The sequence below is a fragment of the Lycorma delicatula genome, chromosome 7 (assembly GCF_047948215.1).
Source record: "Lycorma delicatula isolate Av1 chromosome 7, ASM4794821v1, whole genome shotgun sequence".
Taxonomy (NCBI): Eukaryota; Metazoa; Arthropoda; class Insecta; order Hemiptera; family Fulgoridae; genus Lycorma; species Lycorma delicatula.
The window spans coordinates 84,809,988-84,829,383 of NC_134461.1; the positions used below are offsets into that span (position 1 = coordinate 84,809,988).

The following is a 19,396-nucleotide window of genomic DNA, read 5'->3' on the forward strand; positions in this document are numbered from 1 at the left end:
TTTAATCAGTAACAGACATAAATATTACGTATAAATAAATTTTATGAAAACGTATTTATAAATACATTTCATGATCATCAATAAATTGATGACTGCTTCTTAAATTTAATAAATCACAATTTATGTTTTTGGTAGCTTATATATTAAAAGAGACGTCAATTAAAGTTAACTTAAACATCTTTCAAATTAGATAAATGCAAACTTTAAATGAGTAAAAATAGGTATTTTGTTTTTATAGATTAAAAACATACTTAAATTTTACATACTTTTAATTTTTAATTTTTTACTTAAATTTCATATAAAAGTTTGCCAAACTTTTATTGACATGGTAAGAAATATGTCATTGAGAAGCTTCATAAATTATTGAAAAAGTGAACATTTACCAATACAAAAACTACTTCTTGTTTATCCTTTTAAATGCAATAATCATAAGAAATTAAAAACAAATGTCAAAACTAATAAAAATGGACTTATTGTCCAGTAACTAACTGGTTACTGTTTTCTTTTAAGATTACTTAATTATAGTATTAAAAAAAAAGGTAAGAGACTTTCCCTGGAAAAGAAAACTGGAAACATATAAAAATGTCAATACATTATCATGTCTTCATAAAAAATTCATCCAAGCGCAAAAATGAATAAAATGATTGAATTAATTAAATTATTATAATTATATATTACAACATTAACTTTGTTGGTTTTCTGTAGCAGATCTCTGTATTTCAAAAATATACTCTTCCCAAGTTATATAACCATCACCATTTTGATCTGCTTTAAAAAATGTTGCATCTACTATTTGGATTAACTCTTCGTCAGTGAATATTTTTGCCTCTTTTTGTTCAGCTGTAATAAAAAAAAAATCAATAAATTCTTATTATAAAATTGGCAATTTAAGAAAGAAAATTTTCATTTTTTTTTGTCCAGTGTGTGTGTGTCCATAAACCCATCAGGACTAAGAAAGCAGGATATGGTGACTGGAATCGCTACACGGCAGATATCGTCTTTCTAGGGTATCAGGAAGATCAGAGTCTGTCAGTAAAATGATGACACCATTTTTTCAACTATTAAAAAAATTTATCATCAATATATCTGTTACAATGAGGTGTATCAGCCCTCAATCGCTTCCTTAACAAAAGGCAATCTTTTAGGAAAAAAGAATGTAAGATAATAAAAACGTTTACAGATGCGAGTTGTTTTGTATGGATGTTTTGAAAATAACACCTGTCATCAGAGGCTCAACAGCATCTTTCAGAATGGCCATATTGGCTAGCAACAGTAAGATTGAGAATTTAGTAGGTCATTCAAGATTTCCAAAAAAGTCAATATAATTGTTCTGCAACACTTCTTGGTTGCATACCCTTAACTTCATGGGCCTTTTTTTGGGGAGAAACAAACTTTTTTTTAAACTGTTACCAATACTGATATATTAAAAAGTGCAATTAGTTTTTTTTGAAAACCAAGATTAGTTAAACATTTGCCAATCCTTTTTGATAATCTGTTACTCAATTTCTCTGTAAAAAAGTGAATGTTCTAATGCAATCTGGTCTCTTATAAATTTCCTGGTAATGTTCAATGTCAACAATATTGTTCACAGAAAATGCCTGAATTATCTTTTTTTTTGGTTTGTCTTTGAACTGTCCATATAAAGAATGCATCACTGCCGCTTAATTTTTTTAATGCTAATTCATTAGTTTTGGTAATATGCATGGAAGGGCTGCAAACTTGTTTGAAGGCAGAACTTTCTAAAAATTTGAGCACAATCTGCTTCTAGATTTCTTTAAAATCTCAATGGTAACACTCCAACTATTCTGATGCTTATAACACCTACTTTACTTTTTTTTGACAATTTAATCATCCATCCTTTACAGAATTCAGAATCTAGCTGTTTTCGTCAATCTTTTGGCCAGCATTTGATAACCGACTGATCAGTTTTCCAGCGATCCATATGACTGATAAATATTGCTCTAGCTTCTATTGGTTTATGAAATTCATTTCCTCATATTCCATCAGTGAATTTATTACCTTCATCTTTATTATATATCCTTACTTTCATTCAATAAATTTGCAATGGTCTAACTGCTGATAAAAAAGATTATACTAATCCAGAATAATTTCAAAATGATGGATTAATCTTCAAAAACTTCTTTTATCTAGAACTCTAAATAAAGGTTATGGATGATAATGATGATGATGATGACGACATGCACATTTGGATATATAGTAATAAAATTGAAAAGTTTATCCAGTGAAAGACAACAGTTTTCTGTACTTAAAAAAAGCTAATTCTTAATTTTTTTAATTATACAACTACAAAAATATTACAAGCTGTAAATACTATCTTCAAGTAATATGGAAATTGTTTTTTCAAAAGGGGTTTTGGAGTTAACTATATAGCTCCTTTTCAATGGTATCATCAGTGGACACCTCTGATAAGAGTACGTGTTACACTACATAATTAGCTTGAAAAAGCCCTCTGGGAAAAAATATTTCCCCTTAAATTTGAAAAGGAGTTGTGATTATTTCTAATAGTTTTAAGTGTAATCTCAATTCAACCATGAAATGTAGATAACAGACTCCATGCTAAAATTTAAATAAGTTTTAATTTTTCTTGCAAAGTTACAGAATTTAAAGTTGTATCCTTTAAATATTTGTCCACATCAGTGAGATGGTACCTAAAATCTTAACTAATAAGATCAATAAATTCCAATTTAAATACATAATCAAAAGAATGACTAATACCTTATTAGAGATTAAAGATATAAAAAAATAATATTTTGGATCCAGATTTATGGGTAAAATCTTTAAAAAAACTTTTTTTTTAAAGGAAGTTTCTAATTTAATTTAATTATAAAATTAAAATTCATTAAATTATTTCAGTTTTGTAAACAGATTTTTTGCTACTGCATTATAATAAAGTTCACCCCACTGCACCAAATTTTAAACCCTTTCAAACACTTTTAACATTTTGTGACCTTTCCAAAAAGAAAATACATGAAACAAAACAATGTGAAGAAAACTTACACAATTTACAACTATTATTACTGTGCAGTGGTAATTGATGTAAAAACATCAATTTTTTCACCAAACTTTTTGCAGAATCAAGCTGATTTTTTTATATAGCAGTTTAAAAAAAAATATTTTCACTAGTAAAACAACATAAAATCCCCAAAAAATTCTTAAAATAACACTCATTCCACAAAAAATTAAATAAAAGAACATTTCTTATTCTAAAAGAATATCTAAAAATTTTTTTCATCAAGCCAAATATTGTCTTCTACCAAGTTGTTATAAAAGATAACATTATGACACACAAACATAAACTTTGAAAAACTTTCCAAGCCAGAAATGTTTTTAAATTTAAATCTAAAACCCCAAATAAACAATTCAAATGTCTTAAGCAATGAAGCGATGATTTAAGCAAACAAACTGACTTTATTAGTATTTTTCAACAAAATTTTTTGATCGTAAACACCTCTTTTTATTGAATAAAAAAACATTACAATTTACAACAAACTAAAAATTTTCTTTATATTGCTAAAAATTGTAAAAACAAATTTAACCATTTACCTAAAAATACATAAAATAGAGTAAAAGATTAAATTTGAAGTTTTATTAAAAACCTTTATATCAAAGTTATGTGTACCTAAAAACTTATTTATAATTAAATGTATTAATACACATTTAAAGTAGTTATTTAATGTAGCTGCCACTTTGTTGAATCCAGTATTTAAACTTTGCCACTTTGTTGAATCTATACTTCTTGAACGTGCCTTACAGCATCAGAACTATTCTTAATAGTAACAGCAGTTTCTATGATGTGATTTCTTAGTAATCCTTGTTTGCTGATAAGAAATTATAAAGTTTTTTCACATTTCAATAGCTAAAACTTCCATTAACTTTCGATTATTTTCTCTTGACTTCATTTACATCAATTTTCTAGAATTAAACCTTTACAAATTTTTTTAGGAGCTTATTTGTTTATAAATAATTCAACAAGTTAATTTATGACAAACCTAAAGAAATGTTCTTTTTGTACTCCCTATTTTTTAGACTTTGTAAACAATATTTTCAGAAATTACTACAGCACAAAGCTGACTAGTTTCATTCAATTTTTCAAGTAAAAAAAAAATCATATTTGGGCTTCAAGTATTGCAGTATAGCTTCATTTTGCTCTTAAAGCGAAAAATATTCCATTAGCCATTATTTTAAAAATAAAACTTTTCTGGATATATGCTTATAATGTCCCAAACCAACTCCCAGAGTATTTTGGGCACAATTTTTAACCCTGGAGTAGTCGCGCGGTTGACAGTTGTCACCCACCTGCCATTATTTAAGGGTTATTCCCTATCCATAACCCCCACCATTCTGTCCCTTCCAGTATCTTTCAAGAAGACCCTATTGTTAGAATCTACAGTGTCGTCGTTCAGTTTACCCTTCAACTAAGAAAGGTATTTCACCTCAAACTAGTTTGGTTGACAAGTGTCCCCCACGCGACCTTTTAAGTTATTTTCCCGGTAAGTAATTTTTTCTTTAATAATTTGTTTTATGAGATAGATATTTATCAATTTGTTATTTTTCATCTATTTAGTTTTTTTCCTTCCAATAGAAATAATACCTAAACCCTATTTTATTTTTATTTTTACATAGATCATGTCACAAACTAACAAAAGAAAAGTTGAGTACTCATCAGATCCCAAAATTTGGCAGCAGTGGCTCAAAGAATTATCTGATGAAGAGGAAGAAAGGGATCCCGAAGAATCGGATTCAAGCGAGATAGATCATCTAAGTGAGAGTGATCACAATACGAATTCCGAGCAGTCAGCTGATGAAGACAATGATTACGAGGGTGAGTCACAAAATTCATTTTACCTCGGAAAAGATGGCAAAACAAAATGGTTGAAGTGTTTACCTAAAAAAAACGTCAAAACCCGCTCAGAAAATATCATAACGCACCTCCCTGGCCCAAAAGGTTGTGTTTTTTAATCTCTTAAATATTTCAGCGATCAATGCACTTTGTATTTACAAATCGAATTCAAAAAATAAAGTGAGCAGAAGTATATTTTTACAAAATTTGGCATGGGAAATGGTTAAACCACAAATTCAATATAGGTCTACAATATTGCAACTACCTATTAAATTAAGGCGCCGGGCATGTATCCTTCTTGGTACTTCAATGCAAGAGCCAGCATCAACAAAAGGAAGAGAAGGTGCTAGAGGACGTTGCCATGACTGTGGGCGACAAAGAGATAAAACCACAAGGAAATGGTGTGATAAATGTGAAAAGTGGATGTGCAATGATCATTTAAAAAGTGTTTGCCAAAATTGTTTTTAAAATATTTGTATTTTGTATTAAATTTATGATATTCATAACAGTTAAAAATGTGTTTGCTTTTATAATAGAATCTACTTACAGTAAATTTGTGACTTTTACTTGTACTTAAAAATGCTTTTGTTTGCTTTTACAATATATTTTTCAAGTTATTTTTTGATTGTTTTTATTTATAAACCCTTTCTAACATTAAAGTAAGGCATAAAGATTAATAATTAAGAAAGTAATTAAATTATAGGATACCAAAAACAAAATCATTCTGTGGGTGACACTGGTCAATCATGCGACCATTCATGTAACTGTTAACCGCACGACTACTCCAGGGTTAATCAACCTGAATATATATCGTGCCTTACCACATTTATTATTTGAAAAAAATATAATCCTTTAAAAATCTTATCTACATTAAATTTACCCAAATTAACTGGCCATATTCTATGTACCAAAACATTACTTTATTGAACTGAACACTAAAGTTCTTTAAGTTTTACATAAGCCTATACTTATTCTGGTAAATAATATTAAAGAATCTCTTACCTAAATTCAACTTCAAAACATAGATATAGAATAGTGTGTTGTTAAAAGTATGAAATAACTTTAATGGTTGTAAATTTATTTAGTGAAAATACACCATTCTCAAAAAAATATCTACAACATTAAAAATTTAACCTTAAAATATTTTAACTTATTATATAATCAATCTGATTATAGAATCAATCTTATTATATATATCACTAGCAATTAAAAAATTACCAAACAAAAACCCTGAACCTAAGATGTGGTAAGCAAAGTTATACAGTGTTAACTGACTGGACAAAGTAAATAAGTACATGCTTTCATTTAAACTTGAATTGTTTTATTTATATACTTTATAAGAACGCTAACAAATAATAAAGAGGCACTTCTATTACAATATAATCAATTATTGTTGTTATACACATAACAAACTAAAATTGCTTATATAAAGTTGAAGATAGATAATAAAATGTATAATACTCATTAGCAGAGGATTTGAAAGCCATAAAGAGCTTTTTCATTACAGTGATGATATTATTATTTTAACAACTTCAATAAAAAAAAAAGTTTTCAGTTGAACCTGGTAATAAACAAGTGTACATATTTTTCATGTTTGTTCAAGCCTTACTACAATGGGCAAATTTTGAATTTTTTTTTAGTTCCTCTTGTGGTCCGTTCTCAGGTTTTTTCATATGTATTAAGAGGAATACTTTATAAACAAAAAATTAAGTTATCTTCATAAGTTGATTGAAAATGTCTTTCAATGCTCAATATGTATTTTTACAGAGTACATACAAAAATAGTTATTCTGATGTTGAAAGTGATCTAATTTAGTTGCAAAACAACATATAAAAAAAATTAATTCCCACCCTCAAGAGTCTTCGCTAACATCAGTTTCAGTCTCTATATGTTCTTCTTCAACATTCCTTTTATTTTTATCTAAGTTTTTAATTTCAAATCTCTTAAGAACTGTCTTTTTTTCTTCAACTAATTTCATTATTCTTCCTTATGGAATCTTGTTATTCACCAGTTTTCTTAAAGAGAATGTTAATCAATGTTATTGAATCCACATAATTTTCATTTTTTTTTTTAATAAGACCTAAATTTTTATGAGATTAAGATCTGGGTTTTGTGGTTGGCAATCTAATTTTGTCTAACCCTTTTAATTTAGGGTATGATGGGATATAAGATGAATCAAAGGTGAATAAACCTCCTAAGAGATGTTGAATTATGTAAAAAAATTTTCTATTCTGTAAGTAAAATTTTGATCCCCATGGTGACTCTCCTAACCAATTTTAACTAAAATTAAATGGCATCAATGATCGATATTCATAACTCATTGTAGAAACTTTAATAAATAATGGTTAATCCAGTATGAAGATAACAAACAAAATTATAACTGATGAAAAAACCCCCAAAAATTAGGCTTATTTCCCACCCCAGAATAAAACTGCCCAAAGTGACACTAATGTAATCGAATCAGCAAATTAGTACAAGAATGTGACTTTGAATCCATAAAAGACAAAAGGTTTTTTTCACTCATCCCTTTACATGGGTTTGAATAAGACCAAACACAATTAGTATCTTAACTACTACCTAAGTGGTATTAAATTATGCGAAAAAAATTTATCTACCTTCTTGCAAAATTTTGAAATATCTATGAGATATTCCATTAACCAAAATTAAACATCATCAATGCCCCACATTCAAAAATCATGTCGAATCGACTGGTACATCCATTAAGGTAATATCAAGCAAAAAACAAACGTGCATACAAATATATTAACAAATTTTTTTAATGTTACAAACAACTTAATATACTGCAGTTATATCTGTATAATATAACTACACAGCCATGAAAATAAAAACTAAATTAAAAAATACAACTTTCTCAATTCTTTTAATTTTAACTTTTCAAACGCTTTCTGTTAAAATCAGGGATAATTAAGTAGCTGATAGCTTTTTAAACAATTCAGTATAGACTTTTTTGTGTTTGATTATTTTTAAATGCATTTGGTAAATTCTTTTGGTACTATATGTGTAACATGTTACATTGCCTGAGTTAACAGTCTTGATGAATTCTACATCCCATCTTTTGTTTGAATGATATAAAAATCCAAGAAAATTCCTATACATAAAATTCAAACATTTTATTTAGACAATTAATCTTTATCCAATGAGAATTTAAAGTTGGCAATTAGACTTAAAATTCACTGATATTTTGGCGATATTATGTTTAGCTGTAAAACAAATAGTATATATTTTATTTTGAATAACTAATATTAAACCACTATAAACTTAACAAAAAATGCTAAAATTCAGTTATTCAAAATTGTGATTAGGATTTCTGAAATGTTTTTGCAATTGAAAATCTGAAAAAAATTACTTAAGTTTTCATAATTTGTATGACTGATATCAATCATAAATATACAAGATGACAAATATATTTCAATTTAGAATTATATTTCTCTCTCTATACACACAAATATGTGTATTTGTTATTAAAACATTTTTAAGTTAAATTTTATGTACGGGTGTGTTTTATCTAGAAATATAAGCGATGAGAGATGTTCAATAATTAAAGAGAAACTGATGTGGAGAAAAAACAGTTCATTCAATGAACTGTTTACACTTTCTGAGGCTCAAGTTGGTAACTTTGGGAACATGTTTAATCAGCTGTTTGAACATAATCTAAACACAACCACTTTTGTTGATTTCAGAATGTCAGCTCCGCTTGAAACAGAATAACAACGCATTTTGCCAGAATAACAACGTTCAGTGATAAGATTTTTGCTATCAGAAGGTGTGAAACTGGTAGAAATTTACTCAAGAATGTTGAAACAGTATGGTAAAAAGAGTTTAAACCACAGTAATGTGTATAAGTGGGTGTAACAGTTTAATTCAAGCAGAACAAATGTGACTGATCTCTCCATCACTCTGGAAGACCAGTTGAAGTTTCAACGACTGTGCTGTAGAATCGCATGAATGGTTTGTAAAAACAAGTGTACTGTGAACAGTGAGTACTATTCTAACATGCTCAAACAGAAAGTGAGACCTGCAATAAGGCAAAAACATCAAGGCACTCTCTTAAAAGGTGTGCACGACAATGCAAACCCCCACATCACTCAGAGAATGGGAAAAACACTTCAGAAGTTGGGTTGTGAAGTTTTGCAACATCCTCCTTACAGCCCCAACTTTGCCCTGTCCGATTTTCATTTGTTTGGCTCGCTCACAGGCTTTTTACATGGCAAGAAGTTTGACGACAACAAAGTGATCAAACATGGTTCAAACAACAAGGTAAGGACTTCTACTTTGCAGGAATCAGAAACCTCACAGAGTGGTGGAATAAGTATCTAAATGTTGCTGGAGACTACGTTGAAAAGTAGTGTTAAGTTTCTTTGTCACTGAATAAATCTTTTTTCTCTAGATCAATTTATCTCAATTATTATTGAACAGACATTAACATTTATAATATAAATTAATCATTAAAAATAACAAATCATTTATTATAACATTTATGTGGTTTATTAAGACACACTATAACAACTGAATAATTGTGGAACACAATGTAGTTGTATTAAAAGATTAAATAAAATGTGTAAAACTTAACTGCCTACTTTAAATATACTATAAATACTTTTAGATAAATACAAGTGAACACACTAATGCAAAGAAATTCTACAAGTGAACACACTAATGCAAGAAATTCTATCACAACAATGGGTGGCCAGGAGTAAGGCAAAACGTGTAACTACTAATTTGTAATTGTTGGTGACATTGAAAGAGTTCAACTATTTAAACATTTAATGAAATATATAAGCACAAACAAAAATTTGATACAAGTAATAATTATATATTTCTTCAACAACACAAAATAGTATACTTTCTTTTGTAGTATCTACTATAAAAATAAAAAAAACCAAAGCTGTCAAGCAGTAAACATTTATTTTCAAACATTTTTCCAAATTAGATAAAATTAAATAAAACAAACTTATAAAAAATGTAAATTTACATACCTGCATATGCAACTATCAGTGTTATAAGGACAGACTTTGTTGTTCTCAAACGCTACATTTCGTATTACTGTTTTAGTTTACTAAATAATGAATTTAATTTTAGTTATTACAAATCATTATGATAGTATACCTGGGATGAGAGCTAATGGCCTGCTTTATCTACCAACTAAATTAGTTTCACCTCATTGCTTGCTCCAGTACATTTATAATTATTTTTTATAAGTTAAAAAAGAAAACACTTACCACCCTAGTCTAGCAAATTAGAAGGAAACAAGATCCATCATATGTCAATTTTTAATCCTTCAGCAATTTGTATTTACAAATTTAAAAGTACTTATAATTTTAATGGACAGTTGATCCTTTAACCCTACTTAAACTTAGCTTGGGGTAGACAACAGTTCCTTTCTTACACATTACCAAATAAAGATGTAATAATTTATAATAGCTATTATATGCTGTATACATATATAAAAAAAAAAAACATTCAAGCAGAATTAATATATACCAATAAGTACTGACAAATACTTATTAGCCACATTAGCATAACTAGAAGAAGGCAAAAAATCAACTCTGAATATAATATTACTTTTCCACCCTAAAGACCGATTTAGCATTTATATTACTACCTTAAAAAGCTGTGTGCATCCAGGCAGAATTAAAAATGTATTTTTAACCAAGAATTATGGGGTAATGGCTTTTCCATTTCTCCAGAAAGCTACATTCATTTACTAATAATTGGTGTATTAATTAGATAAAAGGTTTGCACAGAAAAAAAATTAATATAAAAACCCTTCACCATGTTCTTATAAAAAAAAAGGAAATTAGTCAATCAGCATCAAATCCAAAAGGAATATCAAAAACCATCACCAGAATATAAAAAGGGAATTTAAGAAAACAAATAATAAATAAATACAACATATAAAAAATGATTATTAAACATTATTTATTTATTGAAAAATTAGTCAGATAAAACTACTTTATTAATTTTGACAAATTACCTCTTTAATAAAGATAATTTATCAAAATATACCACACTACATAAAAATACAATATACCACCATTTAAATCAAATATAGAAAAAAAAACAAAATCTATAATATTTTAATAAACAGCATAAATTAAAAGTAAAAAAATAATTTTATAATAATAATAATAATAATAAATAAAATAATTATAATAAATTAAAAATACTGGATTATGCATTTTTTGTATACAACAGTTTGTTCTTAAAGTTTTTTCTACTGACAAAAATAACTAACTAGCTTATTTTTTCTTTAAGCAATCTTAAATAAAAAATATTTAATTATAATTGTTAAACAATAATTTAAAATAGTGATCATGTGGCCGTAAAATTTAGTTAGAAAACTGTATGTGACTTAGAAATATCAGTAAAGTGTAATAATAAAAATCAGCAGAATCAAAATCATTGTTTTAAAAATATTATCCCTGCCTACAATTTGATTATAATTTGTTTTTATTGTAATTTCTAAAAGTCATAAATTTTACCTTTGTAGTATCCATTATTAATTTAATCTTGTTACTTGTAAGAATATTTTATAAAATCTGTACACAAAGCCATGAATATGTTTCGTGTTGTAACTTTGATCAGTCTGTTACTTTCATTAGACTTAAGTTTAATAATTTATGTTTTTAAATATTTTGCTATCAATCCACAGCAAAATTATCATAGTACTATCTGTGTGACATTTATTTTTTATTACTGATCTGCACTGTTTAAGGCCTTTTACAAATTACACTGTGATATCTTTAACTAGTCTGTAAGTTTAAAAAACTGTTTGAAGTTGTGTGTACATATGTATGATACATGTGTTTGCATGTAGAATGTGTGCATATTTTATAAGGAAAATTAAAAAAGATTAATTTTTTGACTTATTACAACACTGAGTAATGGCCATAGTAGCTGATACCATAAATATATTAAAAAGTTTTGCTGTTTATAATAAAAGTAAACTAAATTTAAATTGATTAAAAATTAATATAAAAAAAGTTCAAATTAGACATTTAATTTTAGAAAGATTACACTGGTAATTTAATTACATGCTAAAGTTAGGTAAAAGAGATACAATATAAAATTTCCGGTAAATAAAAAAAAAAAATTGGTTATTATTAACATCAGGATGCCTTTCGAACATAGAACTTAAACATTATTATAGTAAAGCTTAGTTTTATTAATCTGGTGACACAAGTTCATTAATATTTACCTCTTAAAAAACTTTCAGGAAATATTATTTTTCTTTATTTATTTAAATTTTACTAAGTTGCAGAAGACGGAAGCAGGCAATATACTTAATTTTAATATTCAAGTTACACTAAAAAAGTATAGTTTACAAATTCATATCAACATACAAAAAATAAAATTTTCTTTTCTTTAGATAATGACAATATTAGAGTAGATGTACTTCATTTATATCTCAGACAGATCTTATAGTATAGTATTTGTAAACTGTAATAAACAAATTTGTACTTAACCAAAAAAAAATTAAGAACCAAACAAACCAATACAAATAACTGAAGTGTATTTTACAATGAAAGGTAAGTCCACGGGAAAAACCATTCAGCTCAAACAATTCAATAAAGTTTTCTAATTCCAGTAATAAACATAAAAATGTTATACTATTATTTGATATATATATATATATAATTGTAAGCAGTGTCATGGAAGCTATGTTACCACAGCTATAATAATCTTATAATTTTTTTTGTACTTTATATTGAATAAACAAATTAATAAATTTTGTAAATGTTTGGGAGAAGGACAACCTCTTCTGCCAAACACAATTTAAATCAGTAGTGCTGATTGATGACCATTTGATATTAGTTCAGTAGATTTAATAATAAAATATATTCTAATACACTATAGGAAGAAATAAGTTCACAACCATACAATGTAAATATATGCACATATCCACACAGACACTGGGGAAGAAAGATCTAACTATTATTAACTAATAATTACACATATTACTTAAATATGTTACCCATATACTTGTTTATATAAAAAGATGTGTGCAATTAGTGCAAGTGTAGTGTGTTAATGTTTTAATGTCATAATTGATCGTTTTATCACAGCCATACCTTTCTTCAGTTCATAAACTTTTGTTCATAATAATAATAATAACTTTAATATTTAAATTTTACTTAACCTAAAAAGGACAACTATAGCAAAACAAAATAACAAACGTTTTAAGCTGAAAAAGAACTAAAATTAAAAAGAAGGGAGTACACATTTATAAATACATTATGCAAACTAAAAAAGTAAAGGGATATTTTTGTTTTCATGATAACAGGAGGCTGGCAACACTGAATTCACCATTATCAGTAATCTCACAACATATGACAACTTGTACAACATGTGAGGTTATACAAGCTTGTATAACCTCACAAGCATGCTCAAAGTAGAATTAATCATTACATTTTCAACTAGTTATACCAGTGATTCTAAACTTTACAAGATACATCTTTCTTTATCGTCCTGCAAAACCTACCTACATATGTATATACACAACATGCATATATGCATAATCATAAAGTAATAATTAAAAAATTTAAGTGAATAAAAAAATATTTCTCTATTACCTGTTAATTATGAATTGCTTGAAGTTGGAGTGTTAAGGTATTTATATAAAATGCCTGAATCTTCTGGGAAGTTTCAGATAACGAACAACAAGGATAATTCTAGAACAACCAAAGGGATACAATTGATCGCCAATACACAACCTTGAGCCAGGTATTCTTGAGTAGGTAATGAAGTGTTTCAGAAAATGAAAATATCTACACCATGCTTAATTTAATAAGTAGTAATAAAACTAAATTAATAACATAACATAGTGTCTATCTTGTTTACTGCTATTAATTAAAATGTTCATTGTAATACTGTTAATCAAGGATAAAACCATAATCAAAATATGAAATTAAAATTGATCGAACACTATCAATCCTGGACCAAATAAGACTAACAGTGACTATTTATGCTGGTGTACAAAAAAAATTAAAGATGTCAGTGCAACTCTATTAAGGTAATGTTAATCTCAAGTGACTATGGCATCCCTAAGTTACACAAAGTCAATTTAAAATCAGTTTTCTTTTTCTGTGCTAAAAAAGAAATTTAAGCAATGATAAATTTACTTATTGATTCACAGAGTGAAACTCCCCAGACAATTAATTTAACATACAGCAGTATATTATTTTTTCATATAAAGTAAGATCTATAAGTAGACAAATCACTATTTAAAAAGGCTGGATTACTGTCTGTAACAACATCTAAGTAGGCCTTCCACTTCAACATTAACATCATTACAAAGTTGTTGACAAAATGAGATATAATATGTGACAGTTCATTCTGATCAGTGAATCAAAAGTGATAAAACTTGAAAGGTGGTTTAATATGTTGAGCTCTACATTTTAAATCAGTTAAGAACAATAAAATAAATATAATCATATGGACATTTCAAAAGAGCAGTTAATTAATATATGAAGACGAAGAATGCAGATTTTTGATAATAACAATAATAACTGTTAAGAAGCAGCAAGTTCATCATTTTGAACTTGAAAATAAGAGACAGAGAGCAGTGGTCTTTGAATAAATAAAAGCTATCAGTTTTCATTTCTTCCTTGATGGCGACAGACAACTGTGGATCACTTCATAAATTAACTTTATATCATAACAGAAAGCTAAACAATGAATTACTACTTTGACTACACATTATGAGTTACAGATAATAAAGAGAAGTTAGTGTTACAGTGTCCGACCTATGAAAACAAAAATGTTCCTTTACATTTTGATTTTCTTTCCTAATTAGTAAAACAAAACAAAAACACCTTTGCTTTTATTTACTTAATTTTTTTAAAACAAACTTTTAAGGGTTACAGATAAATACGTTCCACTGGACCTCAATTTCCCTCATAAAAAATGAATGGAATGAAAAAGAATGATCCAACAGCAATTAAAAAATGATTAATTCAACCCCCCCCCCCTAAAAAATTATACATATGTAAAATAACAAGATGAATATAAGAAATCATGATTAATCATTAATATTTTTTTTTTCTATTAAAACTAAACTAATATATGTTAAGTATAATATATATATTTAAGTATAAAATTTAATTGTGCACTTGTGCACACATGTACATTATCTATCTATATAATATATATATATATATATATTATATATTAATATAAATATTATAATATATATAAATAGGCATATCTATTAAAGGTTACTCATATAAATATATCATACACACTACCCATGTAATATATCATAAATATATAATACAAATAAAAACAAACCTTTTTACATTAAAAAATCCCTTTCAAAAAAAAAGAAGAAAAAACCAATTAACCCCATTCTTAAATTAAATTTAAATAACATTTATAAATAATTTTTGTAGAGAAAATATCTCTATGCATGCACCACACATATAGAAACATACATTTATTTATCAAATTAATCAAAGTACAAACATACAGTGGAAGAACACTAACCAAAATGATATAAAAAGTTTTGAAGCGTTACTCAAACTTCAAATTATAAAAAGGCACACATACAAAGCTGTGTATTAAAAATTCCTTTTTCTATAGTGGTAAATGTAAAATACCATGACTAATACCAAATAACAATAGAATCCAAGAAGGGTAAAAGAAGATTATATATAAACATATTAATACAAGACAACTTTAACATTGATAGAAGCAGATAGCTTTATATGTGAATTTTTATTATGTGATCTTGCTTTTGTTTTTACTTTATTGTTTTTTAAAAAAAGTAAAGAAAATCTGAGAGCAACATTTTTAATTTTCAATTATTATATCAGTAATTTTCTAGTCAGTATACGTCAATTCCAGACAAATATTACTAACCATATTTTTACAGAATATTACATTTATAAATTAATTACAGTAAAAAGAAAATTACTCAAATGATAATTGTAAAAATGATTAATTTGTTTTACTACATTATCTAAACAACATAACACTTTTATTTAATGGATATACAGAAAGACTAGTATTTTGAAACATCAAAATCATATTAAACACAGGACCAGTGAATAAAAATGATAAAAGAAATAATTTTCAACATCATCTACAACACAAATCCTGTGAAACAAATAATATATGTACACATGTTGTCATGCTGTTCAGATAAAGCAGTATTTGAATGAAAAAATATGTGTACACTGTATTGAATGAAATAAATTTTAGTTTCTTTTTTCTTTTTAGTGCACTGATACATAGATTAAATTTTATACATTATTTGTACATAAAACTTGATCCATTGTTCCAACAATTTATTATTTTTACAGTTTTCGTAAAATTTCTAATAGAAAAAACATCTCTATATAAAAGTAAACAGATCAAAACATTTTGTTTTTGTATTCAGAATAATCAATGAAACCATCATAATTAGCATCCAGTGATATCAATAAAGGGTCAACAGTCGACTGAAGTTCATCATCTGATTGAGGATTGGTCATCTGTACTTCATTTTTGGTGTTCTCATCTGAATACCCAACAAATAAACAATGTAAATTTATATTTAAAAATACATCCATCCATCCATCTTACACATGCATATAATATTATTCTCAACAACACAGTAATCTATTTTTTAATGCTATATGGTTAGGTGATGCGACAGGTTTATGTTATTATTTATTTTGGTACAGATGGATTCAGAAGGAATATGAATGACCATTCAAATTCAGATGATAACATAACTGAAAGAAAATACAACACTAACTGCTGAAACTAACTGAAAGAAAATATTATAAGACAGGATGGTGCTGTTGATTTAACAGTTAAAAACACTCTCCTGCACCCTACTTTTCTCTTTATAACTATCTAGATCCAACTGGTACATAGACTATGTTTAATTTGAAATATTTTATAAAGAATAATAAAAAAATTCCAAGGAAAAAATTATTATAAATTTGGGCACCATAATATTTGAAGTAATCTCATTGCACAGTGATACTTATTTCTAGTACTTCTACACTTAGAATATCCTTGGAAGTAATTTTTAAGCATGCCATCCATGTGAAAGCCAAATTTCATGTTGTAGAGATAGCATACCTGCATCTTAGAGGTTCTGGGTTGAATGTTGTTTTACAGTGAATTTAATAAAAAATCAGCAATTTGCATTGAATTTCTCAAAGTATCAAAATTGGGGATCTTTATTTGACATTTTTATCAGTGGGAGGGGAACAATGCTCACTACTCACTTTACTGTTCCAGTATATTTGTATGTTTTGATCACGCAGTGTATGGGAAAACTAGCTGCCTCATTTCAATTCATTATGCCAAAATTATTATAATATTTCCTAAGACACCTAAAAACATTCAGTATTGACAACCTAATGTTTAGAAACAAATCAGAGTGCATTTAGAAATAACCTCAGGAATTATGATAAAAAGACGAGAATAGGGTTGTTCTGATTTCTTTAATAAAATCTTACTAAAGTCTAAAAATTATTCAAAACTTTAACTCATTGCTTCATAACTGAAGACCAGTTAACATGTTTTAAGCATCTCAATAGCTGATTTCTTGAATTTGATAATCAATTTCTACTTAAGTTTAAGGATCCATAATGATCTTAAAGTTAGAATGTTGTTATAAAAATAGAAGTAAAGCAAGTGTCAATACAACATAATGCTTCTTACTGTACAAACTAAAAATGATAAAACTCCATCATTGAGATTATTCATAACAGTTGGTCTCAAAAAATTCTGGTTATACCTTAGGAGTTGAATTAAGATCAACATATAATAATCAGAAGTAGAAATAAAATAATTTTAGTAACAAATTATTAATAAACATGCATATTATAAATACTGAGAAGCCTTAAACTGTACAACAAAAAATACCTAAAATATCAAATCATCACATGTCATTAAACATTTTAATTGCCATTAAAATTTAACAAAGTAAATTAAATTAAAATTAAGTACTTTAATTTAGTGACAAAGAATGTCCAGGAAAAAAGTTATAAAGAACTTAGATTATGAAAATCAGATTTAAGAAGAATAACAGAAATTAGAATTTTGAATAAAAATGTGGGTATTGTAGAAGAAACAGAGAATTAACTGAAGAAATTTCAGTCAAGACGAGAGGATCCTAGGAAAAAGTGAAGAAGAAAGCCATTTATTACTGGACATAAAAAGAACGGACAGGAAATGAAAGACATAATTTAAGATAAGAATGTTTGTTAATTGATGTCTAGGAGAGATTACTGAAGAGTAAGATGGAGAAGGAAAAAGGAGGGTAACACATTAACAACTTTACTTTTGTACTGAAATTAAGAAACTGATACAAATCAGAGTTCTGAAGAAAGGAAAACTAATTTTTAGACAAATCTAAAAAATATACTAATATGAGGTATATACAAAAAGTATGTTATGTTGCTACTGCAGTGCTACAATCATAATTTTATGCATGCATACTAAGTTGCCTGATATATTAGGAAGAGATTATAATGCCATTCTTATTCAGGTGTCTAATGCGAATGCTTAGCAAATATTTTCTAATATTTAGAAAAAATTAAGACAACCACTATGTGTGAAATTCACAGTCCAATTTGCAATGTTTATGGAAAAAAGTAAGGAATGATTTCATGGTATGGGTCCAATTATTTAATGAAGTACACGATAATGTGCAGGATGATGAATGAAGTGGTGACCATCATTGATTACTAATATTTTGGTGTATGCAATAAATGATAAGAATAAAGAGAGCAAAAATGATTCATAATCATATCTCTTTCTGTGCTTTTTTTCAGAAATTTCATGATTGCTTCTACATGAAATTGTGTGCGAGAAATTGAATTATCAGTCAGAAATTGTGTGTACACTGGGGTCTAAGATGCTTACAGAAAATCACAAAATTAAATGGTCAGGCAGTGTGTTGTAATTTTTGAATTTGTAAAGAAAACAATACAATAATTTCTTGAGCCATACAGTCACCAAAGAAGAGGCATGGGTGTCGCAGATAATCCCTAAAACAAAACAACTGCGAAATGACACACTTCGTTGCTCAGAAATAGAAACTGCAAACTGATATTTTACACTCAGAAGATCATGTGCAGATTGTTTTAGAACAAAAAGGAGTTTTTTTTGACTTCTTGCCTACAGACTGTACAATCAATTGTGATACACGGCTACCACAACTTAACCTCATCACAACCTTCAGCAGGGAACAGCTTGATCATTCCTCCCCATACAGCCTGGATCTAGCATCAAGTAACTTTCACCTGTTTTTGGGTCTTAAAGCCTTCCTTGCTAGCTTCCAGTTCCATGATGGCAGTTACTATGTGGCTTGTGTCTCAGGCTGCATCATTTTATAATAAAGGGATCAACTTCTGTTGCCCTGCTATGTTAAGTACCCCATCAATGGTGAGAAATCTGTATAAAATTAGAGTAAAACATGTGCTTCAAAAAGCAATAAAAATGTACGTTGGTGTGTTCTTGATTTTTCTAATAGCCCTTCAGAACTTACTATCTGAATAACCTTTGATGATG

General features: G+C 27.4%; 1 protein-coding gene across 6 annotated transcripts in view; it reads right to left on the reverse strand.

Annotated features, from left to right (window-relative positions):
* Positions 1 to 346: 346 nt before the first annotated feature.
* Positions 347 to 19,396, reverse strand: part of LOC142328449 (lymphotoxin beta receptor inhibitor) — a 38,330-nt gene continuing 19,280 nt past the window's right edge. For 3 of the 6 annotated variants that reach the window (XM_075372230.1, XM_075372232.1, XM_075372228.1), the window contains one exon: positions 16,244 to 16,382. Coding sequence is in view for 2 of the 6 variants with exons in the window: in XM_075372233.1 (XP_075228348.1) it covers positions 683 to 840 (158 nt within the window). In the remaining 4 variants the exon portion in view is untranslated. Of the gene's footprint in view, positions 841 to 15,074; positions 16,383 to 19,396 lie in introns of those variants that run through there. The other 3 variants (XM_075372233.1, XM_075372234.1, XM_075372229.1) reach the window with 3 other exon arrangements.